This window comes from Sus scrofa, chromosome X, assembly GCF_000003025.6.
Source record: "Sus scrofa isolate TJ Tabasco breed Duroc chromosome X, Sscrofa11.1, whole genome shotgun sequence".
Taxonomy (NCBI): Eukaryota; Metazoa; Chordata; class Mammalia; order Artiodactyla; family Suidae; genus Sus; species Sus scrofa.
Window position 1 is genome coordinate 15,432,827 of NC_010461.5, and position 20,796 is coordinate 15,453,622.

Sequence of the window (20,796 nt, forward strand, 5' to 3'; positions counted from 1 at the left end):
TGGCTACAATTCCTACTTGTGGGTTCCAGCTTGTTCTTGCTCTCCCCTATCTTACATCCATCCTCCCCTCCCTACTGCCTGCCCATCAGAGATGTCAAGTTCTAGCATCAGATGTGAAGACAACAGGTTTACAGAGACTGCTTAACCAGCTCTGACAGCTCTATAAGGTCAAATCCCTGCGACAAATTGGGAGTTCCCATCATGGCTCAGTGGTTAACGAATCCGACTAGGAACCATGAGGTTTCGGGTTTGATCCCTGGCCTTGCTCAGTGGGTTAAGGATCCGGCATTGCCATGAGCTGTGGTATAGGTCACAGACGTGGCTCGGATCCAGCAATGCTGTGGCTCTGGTGAAGGCCACCAGCTACAGCTCCGATTACACCCCTAGTTTGGGAAACTCCATATGCCGAGGGTGAGGCCCTGGAAAAAAAAAAAAGACAAAACAAAACCCCCCAAAAACCCTGTGACAGATTGCTTAGTGTGTGTATCCCTAGTGAATCTCCTTCTATGATTGAACCTGCCTTATACCTGCCTCTATACCAAATAGAAAACTTCTAAAGCAATTAGAACAAATGGTCTATGACTGTACTGTGCAGTATGGTACAGCTAGCCACATGTGGCTATTTAAACTTAAATTAATTAACATTAAATGTAAAAGGCATCAAAACACTATGCTACTGGCATAAAAACAGGAACATAGACCAATGGAACAAGATAGAAAGCCAACAAATAAACCCATACACCTATGGTCAACTAATCTATGACAAAGGAGGCAAGTATATAAAATAGAAAAGAGACAGTCTCTTCAATAAGTGGTGCTGGGAAAACTGGACAGCTACATGCAAAAGGATGAAATTAGAACACTAACACCATATACAAAAATAAGCTCAAAATGAGTTAAGGACCTAAATGTAAGACTGCATACTATAAAACTCTTAGAAGAAAACATACACAGGACACTCTGACATAAACTGCAGCAATATCTTCTCAGATCCACCTCCTAGAGTAATGAAAATAAAAACAAAAATAAATAAATGGAACCTAATTAAGCTGAAAAGTTTTTGCACAGCAAAGGAAACCATAAACAAAATGAAAAGATAACCCACAGAATGGGAGAAAATATTTGCAAATGAAGCAATTGACAAGAGATTAATCTTCAAAATATATAAACACCTCCTGCAGCTCAACATCAAAAAACCAAACAACCCAACTGAAAAATGGGCAGAAGATCTAAATAGACATTTACCCCAAGAAGACATCCCGATGGCCATAAAACACATGAAAAGATGTTCAACATCACTCATTATTAGAGAAATGCAAATCAAAACCACGATGAGGTACCACCTTATACCAGCCAGAATGGCCATCATCCAAAAGTCTACAAACAATAAGTGCCAGAGAGTGGGTGGAGAAAAAGGAACCCTAGCACACTGCTGATGGGATTGTCAATTGGTGCAACCACTGTGGAAAACAGTATGGAGATTCCTCAGAAAACTAAAAACAGAATTACCATTTGATCCAGCAATCCCACTCCTGGGCATCTATCCACAGAAAACCATTATTTGAAAAGATACATGTACTCCAATGTTCACTGCAGCACTATTTACAATAGCCAAGATGTGGAAGTGAAGTAACCTAAATGTCCATTGACAGAGGAATGGATAAAGAAGATGTGGTACATATATACGATGGAATATTACTCAGCTATATAAAAGAATGAAATACTGTCATTTGCAGCAAGACGGAAGGACCTAGAAAGTATCATACTAAGTGAAGTTAGACAGTGAAAGACAAACATCATACGACATCACTTACATGAGGAATCTTTAAAAAGGACACAAATGAACTTATTTGTAGAAGAGAAACAGAATCACAGACTTTGAAAAACTTAGGGTCACCAAAGGGGACAGGTGGGGGGGGGTGGGAGTAATGAACTGGGGTGTGGGATTAGCATGGCACACTGAGGTCTATGGAACAATAGGCCATTGGGGACCTGCTGGAGAGCACAGAGAACTCTACCCAGTATTCTGTGACAATCTATGTGGGAAAAGAATCTGAAAGAGAATGGGATGTGTGTACATGTATAACTGAATCACTTTGTTGTACAGCAGAAATCATCACAACCTTGTAAATCAACTACACCTCAATAAACAAAACAAAAAAAAAATCCAGTTTCTCAGTCACATTTCAAGTATTCAACACATGTGGTTGGTGGCGATATATATTGGGCAGCACAGATACAGAACACTCCCATTATCACAGAAATTTTTATTAAGCATGCTGGTCTCTAGTGATGACAGCTAGTATGTGCTGAGTTCTTACAATGTACCAGATGCATTACAGCCATCTGTTTTACATGTATTAAACTCATTTAATCTGCATAAAGCTCCATGAGAGAGATACTGCTGCTTTACAGATAAGGAAACTAGAGCACAATGATTAAATAAATGGCAGAGTTAGGACTTGACCCCAGAAGTCCAGAGCCCGCAGTCTTAACCTTATGCCATATTGTGATGGTTCCAGTGGCCTGGGGTGGCACAGTGAGAGTGGGCAGCTCTGCTGGCGTCTCCTGACAACAAATGACTCGTGACTACAAATGACCCTCTCCCAATTGGACAATGAGCTTCTCAGTAGTGCCAAGAATGGACTCCCCCAGATTTCTTAGACTGTATGCACCTAGGTTTCAAGAAACAAAGGGATGTCTACCCCATCCCACCCTACCTTCCAATGGCAGAATGAATGAGATGTACCAACAGCCCTGCCTCATTAGTTAAGGTAAGGCAAGTTGCTACCATAAATAAAACCCCAAATCTCAGAGGCTAAAAAAATGGAAATTTATGTTCGATGCCAGCAATCGGCAGGCGAGGGTGGAGGTCAAGGTGGGGCAGAGAGAGGGGTGTCCGTTGATTCAGGGACCCAGGCTGGCAGAGGTACTGCCATCTCTGGAGAGCAACATCCAGTCAGGCAAACAGGTGGGAGTTTTTAAAGGCGAGGCCAGGAAAAGGCAAACATCATTTCTGCCCATACCCATTGGCCAGAACTCAGTCACATGGCCACTTCTAATTGCAAGGGATTCTGGGAGATGTAGTCCAGCTATGTGGTGAGGAAGAAAAAATAAAGGTTGGGTGAGCTGCCAGTCTCTGCCATATCACATTTAATTGGAGTGCTATAGAGTAATGATACCCATCAAACTAATGATAGGACAAAATTAATGCTAAAAGCACTCTCCCCAGCCCTTTTCTCTCTTGTTCTTTGCCCTTATGTTGACAAGGTCAAAAGTCAGGGAATCAGAGTTCCTTGTCGTGGCTCAGCGGTAACAAACCCAACTAGTATCCATGAGGACATAGGTTCCATCCCTGGCCTCGCTCAATGGGCTAAGGATCCGGTGTTGCTGTGAGCTGTGGTGTAGTTCAAAGATGCGGCTCAGATCTGGCATTGCGGTGGCTGTGAGGTAGGCTGGTGGCTACAGCTCTGATTCAACCCTAGCCTGGGAAATTCCATATGCCGTGGGCGCGGCCCTAAAAAGACAAAAAAAAAAAAGTCAGGGAATCAATATGAATCAGAGGAGAAGGACTTCTTGCCACCCTGAGACTGCATATGAATCCTCCCTTCTCTGTGACTCACTTCCCCAGCTTTGCTCCCTGTTAACACTTATATCATGGTTTTTTTCATGACCTCCCCAAAGTAGGACTCCCACATGACAAACCAGTTCTACAAATAGTGACATATTAGTAAAAGCCACAAAGAACCACTGAATTATGGAGATTCTTGCTGCATCCTACTTAGTTGAAAAAGGTTTATTTTTGAGCTCCCTCTGTTTTGAAGCCTTGTAAACCTTAACCTTTGCTATAGCACTTCTGGGTAGAAAATTTTAGCAGATCCTTAGGCCTTCGCATGCTGGTGGATGCTGTTCTAATATCTTCCCCTTCTATTGTCTTTGGCTTGTCATGAGCTTTGAAAGTTTGATCTGACTTCCCACTTTTAATAAGGTATAACTCTTGATTTAGTAATCTCCATATGAATAAAAGGCCCACCTATGTCCATTTATTTCCAAATGATTAATGAGCATGCCTCCGTAAACAACTTTAAAGGTGATTAAGAGACTAGGCTCTTAATGGAGGGGTTCAAAGCTTGGCTCTGCCTTGAATAAGCTTCTAACATTTCTCTGCCTGTACTTCATCTGTAAAAGGGGGGTGATCACTTTGAACGAAATTATGTTACATTCATAAAGAATTTTTTTTTTTTTTTGGTCTTTTTGCCATTTCTTGGGCTGCTCCCGCGGCATATGGAGGTTCCCAGGCTACGGGTCGAATCGGAGCTGTAGCCGCCGGCCTATGCCAGAGCCACAGCAACGCCAGATCCTTAACCGACTGAGCAAGGCCAGGGATCAAACCCGAAACTTCATGGTTCCTAGGTGGATTTGTTTCCACTGCACCACAACGGGAACTCCAAGTTTTCATAGCTTAAGAGGGTAGGAAGCCATCTCCCAGAAAGACCGTGGGGTTCTATCTCTTTGTATTTCACATCAGGAAATGGCAGTCCATAGGAATCTATTTGAGAGCAAAGGAGACTTGAAGATGACCTAGTACAATATTGCAAATCGAGCAAATGGCTTAGGCAGTCACTTACACTCTATGCCTTTATTTCAAAAATGGTTTATTTACCTAAAATAGGCTGCATGAGAAAACAGAGTGTGATGTTTGCTCTGTTCAAAATTATACTGGTTTTCCACTGCTGATCACAAACACTGGATACAGTAATCTTTGTTGTCATTTCTCAACGCAAAAATGGAAAGAAAATTTTCCTTAAATAAATCAATTGAAAGATAGCATCTTTTAGGACGTGGAGTACACTAGAAGAAAAGAATTACAACGTAAGCCAGAGGTAGACAAAAGACTAGATACTGAAGTGAGGAAAGAAAGAAAAGAAGCTCAGGAACATGAAAAGATGTGCCCAAAGATTATTCATTCCCAGTTTTGAAGGCCTACTGTGTACCAGGCACCAGAATTACAGCAGGGAATAAAACAAAACCCCCGGCCTCAGAGTTCACATTCTAGTGATGCTACGCAACTCAATTCAAAGTTTTAAAATTCTACCTTTTTTTTCTCACAGATCCGAGCCACGTCTGTGACTTACACCACAGCTCACAGCAACGCCGGATCCTGAACCCACTGGGCGAGGCCAGGGATCGAACCCTCAACCTCATGGTTCCTACTCAAATTCGTTCCCGCTGCGCCACGACAGGGAACTCCTAAAATTCTACTTTTAAAATATCGTATAACTGAAAAGTTCTTCACTATTTTAAACTCATCCCCTCCTGACTATATACCAAAACCCAGCATTTATCAGATTTTATTGAGAATCAAAATCAATCAGTAACCAACATAGTAACAAGTCATATTGCACATTAGGAGCAAAGCAAACGAAGCTATAGAGTTGAAACACAAGACAGGTACATGTTGAGTTCTCGTTTATTCAATTAATCCGATAACCATAAGCAATTCTAATTTAGTCACCAAAGCAAGACGACTGCCCGTTTTATATTTTTCATTTCTCTCATCCTGAAATCAACAAAATTCTATTCTATATTAAATGTAAGAGCGACAAGAGGATAACCTTTTCCTGGGGCTGTGTGCATTCCTACAGCGAAAGAGGGAACGATACAGGTCAAGTAGGACACTGATGTTAAAAACAAACACAACTGCCACAGACATCGTTGCAAAAGCGTCCTCATTTTATCCTGATGGTTTTTTTTACTGCGCGGTTATCCTGTGAACATGGACCTTCTTGCCAAGATCAATCTGTTTCTTGTTATTTCCTTGAAGCAAAGATGTACCCACATCAAGGTCCACCTCGACAGCATGTTCTCGTGCAACATTCACTTACTTCTTAATAGATTAAATCAGTGCAACTATTGCTTTTATTCTTCAGATCTCTCTTGATCTTTTGCCAGTCCTCTGGGGGTACAAATCCATCCCAGGATAAATGAATACAGTGAAGTTTCAGTCAAAGTGGAAAACACATTTTCAACTGCTTCAGGGACTAAACACCGAGGAAGCGGTAAAGGACACAAGGTCTAGAATGCCACCGCTTCCACTCTCCACCAGTGTGAACTTGGAAGTGACTCAAATTGTCCAAGCCTCTGCTCCCCCATCCAGACAATGAAGGATTAACACTTGGAGCTCCCGTGGTGGCTCAGTGGTTAACGAATCTGACTAGGAACCATGAGGTTGCGGGTTCGGTCCCTGCCCTTGCTCAGTGGGTTAAGGATCCGGCGTTGCCGTGAGCTGTGGTGTAGGTTGCAGACACGGCTCGGATCCCACATTGCTGCGGCTCTGGCAGAGGCTGGTGGCTACAGCTCCGATTGGACCCCTAGCCTGGGAACCTCCATATGCCGCGGGAGCTGCCCAAGAAATGGCAAAAAGACAAAAAAAAAAAGGGATTAACACTTGACTGTAGCTACTATTAGGATTCACATGGGTAACACATGAAACGTGTGTGACATGATGGCACACACAGTACACCTTTGTAAAGTTAACTCTCACATGTGTTAAAATGCTTTCAGAGGCAAGTCACAGACCCTCAGTTAAAAGGGTCCTAACAGGGAGGACATTCACTGCGCCCACTAATAAGAGATCCGAAGGCGCACAGTTCTCCAGTTGGGCCTAAGGCTCGGGGATGGTAACGAAGGTCCAGGCCCTTCCCTGCCTTCTGCTCTTTCGTCGTTGGGATCCTGTTAATTCAGCGATTTAACCTCTTCAAAACCTCAGGTTATCTCCATTTTCTAGTTGGACTCCCTCGCATCTCTCAGGGTTTTTAAGATGGCTATGACTTTGCAGGCATCCAGTCCAAACACAAAAATGTCCGGGCACAGCACGATCCAATAGAACTTTCTGCATCGAAATATTCCATATCTGCACTGTCCAGTACAGCAACCACTAGCCCTGTGTGAACGCTGAGCACCTGAGATGTGCTAGTGGGATTGAGGAACTGAGGGTTTTTTTGGCCCAGCCCATGGCATGCAGAAGATCCAGGGCCAGCGATGGAACCCTCGCCACAGCAGTGACCTGAGCCACAGCAGTGACAATACCAGATCCTTAACCCACTGAGCCATCAGGGAACTCCTGAATTTTAAATTTTATGTAATTTTAATTAATTTAAATCTAAACAGCTGCATGTGGAGCTCCCCTGCAGTGCAGTGAGTTGAGGATTTGGCGTTGTTACTGCAGCAGCTTGGGTTGCGGCCGTAGCTCAAGTTTGATCCCTGGCCTGTGAGCCTCTACCTGCCATTTGCACAGCAACAACAACGAAAAAACCAAGAAAAATCTAAACAGCCACATGTGCCTAGTGGCCATCATATTGGACGACTCATGTCCAGAGGAAGAAGAGGAACCATTTCTCTTTGGGCCCTAAGAGTGAGGAGAATTTTCTTTTTTCTTTTGTCTTTTGTCCTTTTAGGGCTGCACCCACGCCATATGGAGGTTCCCAGGCTAGGGGTCTAATCAGAGCTGTTGCCACTAGCCTACACCACAGCCACAGCAACGCCAGATCCGAGCCATATCTATGACCTATACCACAGCTCATGGCAATGCCGGATCCTTAACCCACTGAGCAAGGCCAGGGATCGAACCCGTAACCTCATGGTTCCTAGTCGGATTCGTTTCCGCTGAACCACGAGAGGAACTCTGAGTGAGGGAAATTTTCCTAGAAGCCCCCCAGCAGATTTTCCCAAGTATCTTTTTGGTCAAAAGTGGGTCACATGCCCCCTCCAAAATCAAACACTGGCAGCATTTCCATGGGTGGCTTAGAATATTCAGGGTTTACTCCCGAGTTGTATGTTAAGGCGTCAGCACCCTAGGCTTAGCCAGGCTAAGCGAGCAAGAAAAAAGCTTGAAACGGTGTGAAATATAAATGATAAGGAGTAGGTGCTATACCACTTCCACTCTGTTGAGATCATGAGTCCGCAAACTACTGTCCAAGGACCAAATCCAGCCCACCTACTGTAAAGGCAAATAGTTTCACTGGTGCAAAGTCATGCTTATTCATTTACCTATTGTCTGTGGCTGCTTGGGAGCTCCACAAGCAGCGCTGAGTAGTTGCCACAGAGACCATATGGCGGACAAAGCCAAAAATAGTTATTATCTGGCTCTTTAAAGAAAAACTTGCCAACCTCTGGTCTAGAGGGACATTCCTCATGGTTAAAGTCACCCTTGTTAAAGATCTTGACTAAAATGCACCCATGTGGCCTAAAGCAAGCACTTTGTGCAGGCTGGTGTAGAAAAAAGAGTTCTGGAGAGCTGCTTTCAGCACCCTGAAACTGTTTCTTGCTTGTTAACCTAGAAAACTATCCATTGCTTTGAGCTTCCGTCTTCTTATCAGCAAAGTGGGGAAAATACAAACGTCTCCGCCCACGTGAGAGGGACCTGGGGGGTTGACGTAAGCTAACGAGCTCTGCAAACCACGAAGACCTACCGAGATGTCCAGATGGGTTCCCACTGCTGTTCTAAAGGTTCAGCACTATTTGTTGCCACTGGATCCTCCAAAGAGACACTGGGACTTTTCCAGGAAACACAAGGCAAGAACAACACTGGCAACTAGGAGATTACCCCAGGCAACGGAAGCCATTTCTGGAGCTTTTATCAATATCAAAATCAAGAGATTCACTGGGTTCATTGTAACTTTTGAAATCACCGTATGTAAAAAAAGGAGTTTGAAAAAAAATGACTTTTTTCTTCGGTCCTTTTAGGGCCACACCTGCGGCACATGGAGGTTCCCAGGCTAGGGATCGAATCGGAGCTGTAGCCACCGGCCTACACCACAGCCACAGCAGCGCAGGATCCGAGCCGCGTCTGCAACCTACACCCCAGCTCACGGCAATGCCGGATCCTTAACCCACTGAGCGAGCCTAGGAATCCAACCTGCGTTCTCATGGATGCTAGTCAGATTTGTTTCCAGTGAGCAAGCCATGATGGGAACTCCAAAAATATGACTTTTAAATTATTTCCAATTTCATATTAGGAACTTAGAAGAGAAGAGCATCCTCGAAATGGGACTGCAGAGATGAGCAGTTCTCTGTTTGAGGCGGATCCCACAGATTCCTGGTTCACCAGGACCACAAGTCAGGAATCCAAAGACCGTTCCTACTGGGTGATTGAACTCACAGAATGTCAGCGTGCAAGGCAATCTTAACAGGCAATCGGCTGAGCCCCTTCCTCATATGAAGGAGAGGAAATACATTCTTCCAGGGTAACGGGAGCCAGTGTACAGCCACCTCACTGATACCTGCGCAGAAGCGCAGAGGAATAATATACACTCTTTGGGTATCAGAACTCTTTGGGTTCAGACGAGGCGCATGTTGGTGATGTAAGCTGAGAGGAGAGGTCCCTGGTTTAGTGCATCTCTAAGCTTTCAGCTAGAGCCGCAGATCAAAACCAACCAATGAGCGAGAGGTTATGGAGCCCTTACTGTGTGTCAACACCATGGAAGGGACAGAGGGGAAAAAGAAATCACTCTTAATCTCAAGGACCTGACCAGAGAGTTCTTCATGAAAAGATAAAACCAGGAGGAGGAGCAGAATCCAGGATACAATGAGGTCTTCAACAATGGCTCGCAGTGTCCTGACACATCTTCAATGTTCAGTACGGATTTGTCTTACGGCGAGGTTAAGATGTATAGACAGGAGTGAGATGTAGAAACAATAGCAACAATAAGCAAAAAAAAAAAAAAAAAAAATCCTTGGGCTTCCTTTGATGTCTAGGATGACTCCATCCTTTTTTGGAGACTCTGTTCTTTAGGTACAGGAAAGGGCTCCTTAAACCTAATAATTTAAGGAAGCTCTTTTTTTCTGCTCTAAAACGGTCTCTAGTTAACCCAATATATTTCGAATAAATGCAGTTTTTGTTTTCCCCGCTCTTTCTTCTGGTAGTCAGGACGGTTTCTGGGTTAGGGATGGGGTGCTAGTGTTCTTTTCACAGCAGGGGGAAGAGGCCTGGACCACGCTGAGCCCTGGCTTCTCAGGGGCCTCTCCGGAGATCTCCCTCCTGCTGCAGGGTTTCTGGGGAGCCCACCGGCATCCGCTGCTAAAGGCTGTGTCCCGTGGGCCCCATATTCTATTCTCTCAGAATCCTACCCTGGCCCGGGGGTCCCTCTCTTGCTGACCCGGGTCCCTTCAGTTCTCGCCACTGAGCGCCTGTCACATCCTCCATCCAGCCCCTGGTCTAACTTGTCCACACCATCCCATTTGCAGCCCTGTCCCTGCCCCTGGCTCTCAACAGAGCCACCCACTGGGAACATGAGGGCAATTTAGAGTCCCCACCTTGTCACGCAAGGGATGGGAAAGACGGAGAGGACATCACCCCCACGCTGCTGTCTGCCTAAACCCACTGTACCACCACTTCTCATCGCTCCCCGCCCCCCGTGCTGATGTACAGGCCAGGCGAGGCGTTCTCAGGCAGAGTTCTAAGTGGAAAGTGGGAAACAATGTCCTCTGCTTTCCGTTTCCCCCTCAGCCCATCTATAGTCTCCATCATTCCTTGTCACCGCTTCTATCTGCCTGGGAAAGAGGCGGGGCCCAATGGAAGTGACTTCCCGCCTAGGCGGGCTTTGGGGAGGGGGTGGGAGATTGGCAGAGTATCCGATCACCACTATGGTATTTATAATCTCAACGTTCCAGACAGGAAATTGAGAGACAAGGGGTTTGGTGCTGGAGCACACTGTCAAACAAGACAGCTTCCCTGCCTGGGGAAGGATGTGTTTCCTCTTCCGCATACGCCTGTAGCAGATCGTCGTGCCTCCTACCGCTCTGACACGGGGTGCACGAGGAGGAACAAAGCCTTAGATGGACACGACACGAGAGAAGAAGAGGCGACGAGACAGTGAGGTCTTGGGAAAGGCGAATTCTAGAGAAACCTATCACTGGAAATGTCTGCAGCCCAGAGAGATGTAGGCCCACCCCAGAAAGAGAGTAAACGGGGATTATAGCTCATGAGATCACCAAACTGGCTCAAGTGTGTAATTGTTTCCAAATGGGGAAGACAACTCTGCAAGAATGAAATTATAACCATTATCCACTATTACGTCATCTCACCCTCTGGAAAACCGTTGTGCCTAAAAAGACCTCCTTGGAAGACAAAAAAAGAAAACTAAAGCAGAAGAAAGCAAGCAAAGAAAAAAGGCATTAGCACAGCCCAAGAGCTAGAGGCTACAGGGAAGCAGAGTTAGCCGCCAAAGCTCTTTGGGGCTTCGAATGACTCCCTCAAACATCACCAAATTGCACAAGGGAAAGCGTTAAGGCCTGAGGGTTCTCTCTGTTGGCCAGTGGCCTAACGAGAGAAGGTCAGTCTTATCTCTCCTCACTGTCAAGAGCTACTGAGTCATCTCTCGGGCTTCCAGGGTGAAGCTACTGTGTTTGCCCTCCAGATCCTCCAGAGCCAGGGGCAATGGCCGCTCTCTGGCAGCTTACTTCAGGCTCCCTCTCCATCTTCTCCCCCTGCCTAGTGTCAGGTTCACCCAGTCTTTACGTACTGGGCAACCCGGTAGAGTAGGAACAGGACTGGCTACTGGTTCCAATGGGGAATCCTCCAAGCTGTGTGACTCTGGGCAAATGACTTCATCTCTTTGACACTCAGTTTCTTCCCTGCAAACGGAGACTAAAGATATCTACCAAAAAGAGTTTTTGTGAGGATTAAATGACCTACATAAAGCATCTAGGAGCATCTGCCCCAGGGCAGGCCCTGAGTACTCATTAGTTTTAATCCCCTGAGTTTCCTTTTTTTTTTTAATTTCTTTTTTTTTTTTCCACTGTACAGCATGGGGACCAAGTTACACTTACATGTATACATTTTTTTTTCCTCCCTTTGTTCTGTTGCGATATAAGTATCTAGACAGAGTTCTCAATGCTACACAGCAGGATCTCATTGTAAATCCATCCCAAGAGCAATAGTTTGCATCTGTTAACCCCACCCTCCCAATCCCTCCCACTCCCTCCCTCTTCCCTCTTCCCCTCCTCCCCCCCGGAAGCCACAGGTCTATTCTCCAAGTCCATGATTTTCTTTTCTGTGGAAAGGCTCATTTGTGCTGTATATTAGATTCCAGATATAAGTGATATCATGTGGTATTTGTCTTTCTGACTTATTTCACTCAGTATGAGAGTCTCCAGTTGCATCCAAGTTGCTGCAAATGGCATTATGTCATTCTTTTTTATGGCTGAGTAGTGTTCCATTGCGTGTATATACCATATCTTCCTAATCCAATCATCTGTTGATGGACATTTGGGTTGTTTCCATGTCTTGGCTATTGTGAGTAGTGCTGCAATGAACATGCGGGTGCATGTGTCTTTTTCAAGGAAACTTTTGTCCGGATATATGCCCAAGAGTGGGATTGTGGGGTCGTATGGAAGTTCTATGTATAATTTTCTAAGGTATCTTCATTATGTTGTCCAGAGTGGTTGTACCAGCCTACATTCCCACCAACAGTGCAGGAGGGTTCCCTTTTCTCCACAACCCCTCCAGCACTTGTTGTTTGTGGACTTATGAATGATGGCCATTCTGACTGGTGTGAGGTGGTATTTCATGGTAGTTTTGATTTGCATTTCTCTTATAATCAGTAATCCCCTGAGTTTCTTATCCACCTTGCCAACCCTTCATTCTCCCTTCTCACCTGGCACAGACAATGCACTGAAAGGATCCATGATGCAAAGGAAGTACATCATGACAAGATGCAAAGTGAGAAGTATAAAAAGATACAGATAGAAAGAAAAGGGAGTGCTGGGGCCACACATGAATTCTCCTAAAGAGGTCAGGGAAGGTTTTAGAGAGGTTGTACTCTTGGGCTGGACTTTGGAAGATGAGTGTGTTTCCAAATGGGGACGACTCCGGGAAGCAGAGGGAGTGATGGGTATGTTAATGAACACTTCACTGCTATGGGCAACTGGGGCCCAATCCAAGAACTCACTAGGTCTAGAGAATACCCCTTAGCACTGGGCCACCAAGGGACAAGGAAGCTGGCATAAGTAAACACCAACTCCCACTGCTCACCAGTCATGGGGGTTAACTCCCTGACACTACTAGCTTGTTACACGCACAGGCCCATGGGCATGGATCATTCTCAGAGACACGAGGGAGCCATCAGCATGCACAGGGATGGGCCAAGGGGAAATAGGCATGGGACCAAGAGCATCTGCTACAGGTAGCTTAAGATGGAGCTAGACCACGGATCTGGCCAAAGCCATAGGTTAGAGCCCTACAGCCCTGACTCACACTTCAGGATTTAGTTACAGTTTGTATCGTTCTCACGTGTCATAACCATGTCCCTTTAACTAGAGTATAAAGGCCCTGAAGTCAGAGATGATGCTCTCTCAGCAGCCAGTAATGCTGGGCACACAGGAGGCACTCGCTACCACGCAAGTGACAGGCCAGTGTAGGAGGCGCGGCTCAGTACCCTTGGTTTTCATCAAGAACCAGATCTAAGCCAACCAGAACTGAAGAGAGCCTGCCTCGGTTCAAAGCTGTTCAGGGAGACGGTGCCTAAAAGCCATCCGGATGATCCGATCTAACATGCAATGGATTCCACCTTTATTTTTAACCTACAGATACACAACCCCCAAGCAACTGAGCCTGGTGCGGCAGAGAGGTGAAGAATACTGGAAGACAAGATAAGATGCCGCAGTAGTTAAACACAAAAACTTGGGGTCAGATGGCTTGCGTTTGAATTGCAGCTCTACAACCGAAATGTTGAACCTACGGCAAGCTGAGTGCCTTCTCTGTGCCTCAGGGTCCTTGTACGTAAAATGGAGCTAATAACAGTGCCTACTTCAAAGGGTAGCTTTGAAGTGAGTGAGCTTTACATGAGTTAGCCTTTTATACCGGGCTCAGAACAGGGGCTAGCACAAAGTAAATGTTATGAAAGTGACTATTAAATAACATGAATACTCCTGTGGGAGTTCTAAGAGATAATCATAAACACCTATTTAGCCCTTTCCAGATCCCAAAACACTTTATTAAAAAAAAAAAAAAACTTTGCACACATGATGTTATCTGTCAAAAAAAGCTGTGGTGGGGGTGACAGGGTGGGAAGGAGAAAAGATTAAAAGAAAAATTTTTGCCTTCATGGAGTTTTTTTAAAAACGTATGGAGGGAGTTCCCGTCGTGGTGCAGTGGAAATGAATCCGACTAGGAACCAGGAGGTTTCGGGTTCGATCCCTGGCCTCGCTCAGTGGGTTAAGCATCTGGCATTGCCATGAGCTGTGGTGTAGGTCGCAGACACGGCTCGGATCCTGTTGCTGTGGCTGTGGTATAGGCTGGTGGAAGCAGCTCTGATTAGACCCCTAGCCTGGGGTTCTAATCTATATGCATTTGGTGCGGCCGTAAAAACAAAACAAAACAAACAAAAAAACCAAAACATGCATGGAGCCTTAGACGAGCCCATTGGGGGACTCAGGATTATACCTCCCCTTTTTTTGGGGGGGGGGTCTTTTGTCCTTTTAGGGCCATACCTGTGGCATATGGAGGTTCCCAGGCTAGGGGTCTGATCAGAGCGGTAGCCACTGGCCTACACCACAGCCACAGCAACTCGGGATCTGAGCTGAGTCTGCGACCTACACCACAGCTGGATCCTTAACCCACTGAGTGAGGCCAGGGATCGAACCCGCAACCTCATGGATCCTAGTCGGATTCGTTATCCACTGAGCCACAATGGGAACTCCAGGATTATACCCATTTTGAAGATGCAGAAACAGAGGCTCATATACATCTAGTGTTGAATTGAGATCATACAAATAGCTGGTGGCAGGCATGGGGAGGGCTCTAACCCTTTCTACTACATTGTGTTGCTAACAGTAATGTTTCAGCCAATTCTTCAAGACCGTGGTTCTAAGCTTGGGCATGAATCAACATCCCCTGGAGGGCTGGTTAAAACATAGACTGTGGGAGTTGCTGTTGTGGCTCAGCAGTTAACGGACCCAGCCAGGATCCATGAGGATGCGGGTTCAATCCCTGGCCTCGCTCAGTGGGTTAAGGACCTGGTGTTGCCATGAGCTGTGGTGTAGGTCACAGACGAGGCTCAGATCTGGCGTTGCTGTGGCTGTGGTGTAGGCCGGCAGCTGTAGCTCTGATTTGATCCCTAGCCTGGGAACCTCCATATGCCGCGGATGCGGCCCTGAGAAAAGAAGGAAAAAAACCCCAAAACACAAGACTGTTGGCCCCACCCTCAGAGTTTCCAATTCAACGGGTCTAGACTGTGCCTGAGGATCTGCACTTCTCAAATGCTCCCAGGTAATGCTGATGCTGCTTTTCTGGGGGCCACACTCTGAGAACCGCTGCCTTCAGAAATTCTTCAGAGAGCCAGAGCAACCTTAGCATCCCCTCAGGTTTTCCCTACTCAGCTTGGTTTCAGAGCCATGCAGTCTCCTGTTCACCTGCCCCATTTTCATCATTTTCTCTTTTTTTCTCTTCCCTTTTATGGCCACACCTGTGGCATATGGAAGTTCCCAAGCTAGGGATCGAATAGAAGCCGTAGCTGCAGGCCTACGCCGCAGCCACAGGAACACTGGATCCGAGCTGCATCTGCAACCTACATGGCACCTTGGAGCAACGCTGGATCCTTACCCACCGAGCGAGGCCAGGGATCGAATTTGCATCTTCACGGACCCTATGTGGGGTTCTCAACCTGCTGAGCCACAACAGGAACTCCCATTTGCGTCATTTTAAAGTATGTTTTTTCGGACTTCCCGCATGGCTCGCAGTATAACTACTCGGCATTGCTTCTAAAGTATATTTTTTCAAAAAGACCTCTTTCTACCAAGCAGCTTTCGTTTTGATGATTTTTTTCCCCCTTGCATTCCACTTTCCTTCCTCATCCACCCTGTGGTGGAAAAAGCACCGAAACCTGAGACCGAAGATCTAGTATCTAGTCTGGCTCTGCCGCTTCCTAACCAATAACATCCCTGGGGATATTTACTCATCAGTAAAGTAGGGACATTTGATTTTTGCCCTGACAAGCCCACAGTGATGTTTTAATACCCCAAGGAGATGATGTGTGGGCGGAGTTTACGTGGATGTCACATGGCCGCAACAGAACTTGTATCTGGAGGAGTTTTCCCTGCTTATGTCTTCTGCCAGGTGTGTAGACAGTGGTTCTCAAAGTTTCATCTCGGAACCAGTCACATCGACATCACATGGGAGCTCGTTAGAAGTGTCAGTTCTCAGGTCCTGCCCCAGACCTATGAAATCAAAACCTCTAAGGGAAGGACCCAGAAATCTGGGTCTTAACAATGCTTCCAAGGTGATTCTGATGCACACTCAAGTTTCAGAACTCTGGTTTTGAGGTTAAGAGCGTAAGATTCCACGCTGCGTATAATTCCCAGCTCAGCACTCCCTTGAGTGAGTTACTTATCTCTCTGAGCCTCAGATTCTTCATCTGGGAAATGATGCTAAGACTAGGACCTCCCCTTAATAGATTCGGCTGAGCAGCTTAAGAGAATGACAGTATATAAAGGACAAAGGGACCCGACGCATTGGAAGCAGTCAACATCCGTTCAGCTTTTAGCATTTCTTTGCGTAAACTCTCATGGCTTCTTGAGATGATGCCTACTTTGCAAAGACTGTCAGTTGTGTTTTAGTCTGTTGGGAAGTTTTCTGTTTAGTTTGTCTGCACGTGTGTGTGTGTGTGTGTGTGTGTGTGTGTGTGTGTGTGTGTGTGTTTATGTTGTCGTGAGCTGCTAATAGAGTTGCTTTATCTAACAAAGATTCCTTGATCCTGCAACTCTCTTCTAAATAAGAAAGGTATTTCTCTGTGTCCTTAACAATGTCTTCCTTTCTTTCTTTTTTTTTCTTTTTTGGCTGTACCCGTGGCACATGGAAGTTCCTGGGCCAGGGAATGAATCGGAGCCACAGCTGCCACCTACACCACAGCTGTGGCAACAGTGGATTCCTAACCCACTGCACCAGTCAGGGATCAAACCCGTGCCACCGCAGAGACAATGCTGATCATTAACCCACTGCCCCATAGCAGGAACTCCCTTAATTTGATTCTTTATTTATTTTTTATTTTCTGCTTTTTAGGGCTGAACTCGAGGCATATGGAGGAGGTTCCTGGGCCAGGGGTTGAATTGGAGCTACAGCTGCCGGCCTATGCCACAGCCACAGCAGTGCCAGATCCGAGCCGCGTCTGTGACCTACACCACAGCTCACGGCAACGGCAACGCTGGATCCTTAACCCACTGAGCGAGGTCAGGGACTGAACCCACAACCTCACGGTCCTAGACAGATTGTTTCTGCTGTACCACAACGGGAACTCCTGGCCTTCTTATTGCTTTCTCCAGGTACCTTTTCTTCTTCTTTCATAGGCTTCTAAAGATCCTCTTTTCTGAAAAGCGTGCAGCTTCATTAGGGTGATTCTCTGCTTCCCTTAAATTTCCATACAGAAGTGCCTTTAAGTAGGTACTTTTAAAAACAAATAAACACTAGAAATAGACCCTCACATATAAGGTCAATTCATTTTTGACAAAGGCGCCAAGACCACTCAATGGGGAAAAAACAGTCTTCAACAAATGGTACTGGGAAAACTGGACATCCATGTGCAAAATAATGGATCCTTACCTTACATCGTATACAAAATGAACTCAAAATGGTCAAAGGATCTAAACATAAAAGCTAAAACTATAAATCTCTTAGAAGAAAAACAGGGGAAAATCTTCATGACATTTCTTGGACGTGACAGCAAAAGCACAGGCAATAAAGCAAAAACAGATAAACTAGACCTCATCAAAATTTAAAACTTTGGTACATCAATGGACACCATTAAAAGAGTGAAACGACAGGGAGTTCCCATTGTGGTGCAGTGGAAATGATTCCGACTAGTACCCATGAGGATGCAGGTTCGATCCCTGGCCTTGCTCAGTGGGCTGGGTATCCGGCATTGCCGTGAGCTGTGGTGTAGGTCGCAGACGTGGCTGGGATCCTGCACTGCTGTGGCTGTGGTGTAGGCCGGCAGCTGCAGCTCTGATTCGACCCCTAGCCTGGGAATTTCCATATGCTGCAGGTGCGGCCCTAAAAAGCAAAAAAATAAAAAATAAAAAAATAAAAATAAAAGAGTGAAATTACAACCCCCAGAATGGGGAAAATATTTGCCAATCATGTATCTGATAAAGTATAAATATCCAGAATATATAAAGAACTCCTAAAACTGAACAAAAAAACCCCCAAACAACCCAATTCAAAAATGGGCCAAAGATGTGAATAGACATTTCTCTAAAGAAGATATACACTTGGCTAATGAGCACATGAAAAGATGGTCAACATCCCTAATTCATTAAGGAAATGCAAATAAAAACCACAATGAGATACAATTTCATACTCGTTATCAAAACAACCAAAAATAACAAGTGTTGGTGACGATACAGAGAAACTGGAATCCTTGTGCCTTGTTGGTGAGAATGGTATATGGTGCAGCCACCATGGGAAACAGTCTGGCAATCCTCAAAAAGTTGAAACACAAAATTACCATGTGACCCAGCAATCCTATCCCTGGCTAGATATACCCCCAAAGAACTGAAAGGAGGGACTCAAACTGATAGCTGTACACCAATGTTTGCAGTAGCATCATTTATAATAGCCAAAAGGTGGAAATAACCCAAATGTCCATCAGTGATGAACAGATAAACAAAACATGGTTTGTACATACAACGGAGCATCAGTCAGCCTTAAAAAGAATGAAACGCTGACACATGCTACAACACGCATGCGCCTTGGAACCATTATGCTAAGGGAAATAAGCCAGAGAGAAAAGGATGAATACTGTATGATTCTTTATATTTCTATAAGGTACCTAGAATAGGCAAAATCATAGAGACAGCAAGAACAGAGGTCACCACGGACTAGGGGAAGGGGAGTTATTGTTTAATGGGTCCAGCGTTGCTATTTGAGATGATAAAACTGTTCTGGAAATGGAGAGTAGGCCTGGCTGCACAAAACTGTGAATACATTTAATGCCAGTGAATTACACGCATAAAATGATGAGAATGGTAAGTTTTATGTTTATTTCACCACGGTGAAAAAAATCCCAAATAAACACACATGCAACAGAAAAAAGATGATGGAAAATCGGCACCTTACCTTCCAGGGACGTAACCAGAGGGACATGAAGACAAATGACGACAAGGACTATCTTGAACATTGGCAAAAGCTCTTCAAGTCTGCCAACATGGCCATACTGCCCACCACCAAGAAGCATCCTGGAATAAAAGAAGAAGAAAATGCATCATCACAGCTGGCCATGATCACGACATAGGAATGCCCAAAAGGCCAGGGTCTCAACCAAGGCAACTTGCAGTCCTGCTCCCTTTAAATTACTCTAGTTCCAGAGAATTGGCAATGCCAGGTGGGCACTGGCTACAAAAAGCAAAAAATCCATGTTTATTATGGGAGGCCTACCCAGTGGGTTATTATATTAAGAATGGTAAGCAAGGTAGTCCATAAGAATTCATGGAAAATGTCAACACATGCAAAATGTCAAGAGAAGAGGTTAAAAACACAAAACACTGCATGTATTATTATTACCATTACATACAGACTGGTTCAAAACTATGCTAGGAATCAGAGATCATAGAATTTTATAAATAACCTACCCCATTTATGTCTTATACTGGAAAAGGATGGGTGCATTGCACTTTCTCTTTATTAGATGTTCATTCATTAAAATCACTTACATTTTTAGTAGTCAGGAGGGCAGAGTCAATGTTTTTGAAAAGCGAGGTTTGTATCAGTGCTGAATCTAAAAGCTTCAATTTACCATTCACTTATTCCAACGAATACTCATTGAGGGGCCAGCATCCACCAGATGAGATGCGATGGGTCGACAGGCGTTAACTAGATGAAATACATGTGGCAGAGGTGGGCCAGGGGCTGGGGGGAGCTCGGCACACAGAGAAAGGCGCCAGTGCTAAGACTGGGTCCGTTCCTCTCATGGTGGAGGAGTTGGCCAATAGAAGCCCGTGACAGGCAGTCAGCGCCAGCAGCAGGCACGGGCGTGGGCTGCTGAGGGAGGCAGAAGCCAGCCAGGAAATGACAAGCCACCCACAGGCTCAGGCAGTGAGATCCCACTGAGCAGACCAGGCTGAGTGTTCTCAGCTGGCAGAGCTCCTGGCTTCAGGGCACCCACTAACCCACCCACCACGGCCGTTCTGTCGGCCTGAGACTGAGTGTGTGGGCACCACAGTGAAAGCTAAAGAGCATGGGGTCAAAGGTCCTGGCTCTGCCACCCAATGTCTGAGGGACTCTGGCCCAGTTATTCCCAATGGCCAAGATTCCCCATCCAGCAAACTGGGATCACAGCACCAGCCTGATGGTGCTGCTGTGGTGAGTCGACAAGAGCTCTTGGCACAGGGGCTGGCGCTGCAGGCTCTTCACTCATCCGGTCCACAGAGAGCTAGTTTGCACCTCGTACGTTTAGGGTAAGACAGTGCAGGGATTACAGGAATGAGGACACGGAAAGATGGGAATAAAATACGAGTTCTCGGTCTCAAGGAAGAGCAGGCAATCTTTCTTTAGGAATCCTCTAAATGGCCATTGCCAGTTGGCAGGGGCGGGGCGGGGGTGGGGTGGGGGGTCATTCTGTCCTTGGATGTGGCATCGTAACATCTTGGAGCAGGAAGTGACGCCTTCTCCTTCCAAAGAGGACTCCGATTTCTTAAGTCGACACGGTAAATTGTATTATATATTCATAACATACGATGCTGATAAATCGCGCACTGCCTCGGGGTTGCCCCTCCTCTTCGGCACGTTCATCCTCTCTCTGTTCCGGA

General features: G+C 45.7%; 1 protein-coding gene across 2 annotated transcripts in view; it reads right to left on the reverse strand.

Annotated features, from left to right (window-relative positions):
• Positions 1 to 20,796, reverse strand: part of ADGRG2 (adhesion G protein-coupled receptor G2) — a 148,420-nt gene that overhangs the window by 62,500 nt on the left and 65,124 nt on the right. For both annotated transcript variants that reach the window (XM_021080654.1, XM_013985969.2), the window contains exon 3: positions 19,109 to 19,227. In XM_021080654.1, coding sequence (XP_020936313.1) covers positions 19,109 to 19,226 — 118 coding nt within the window. In that variant the 5' untranslated portion in view covers position 19,227. The remainder of the gene's footprint in view (positions 1 to 19,108; positions 19,228 to 20,796) is intronic.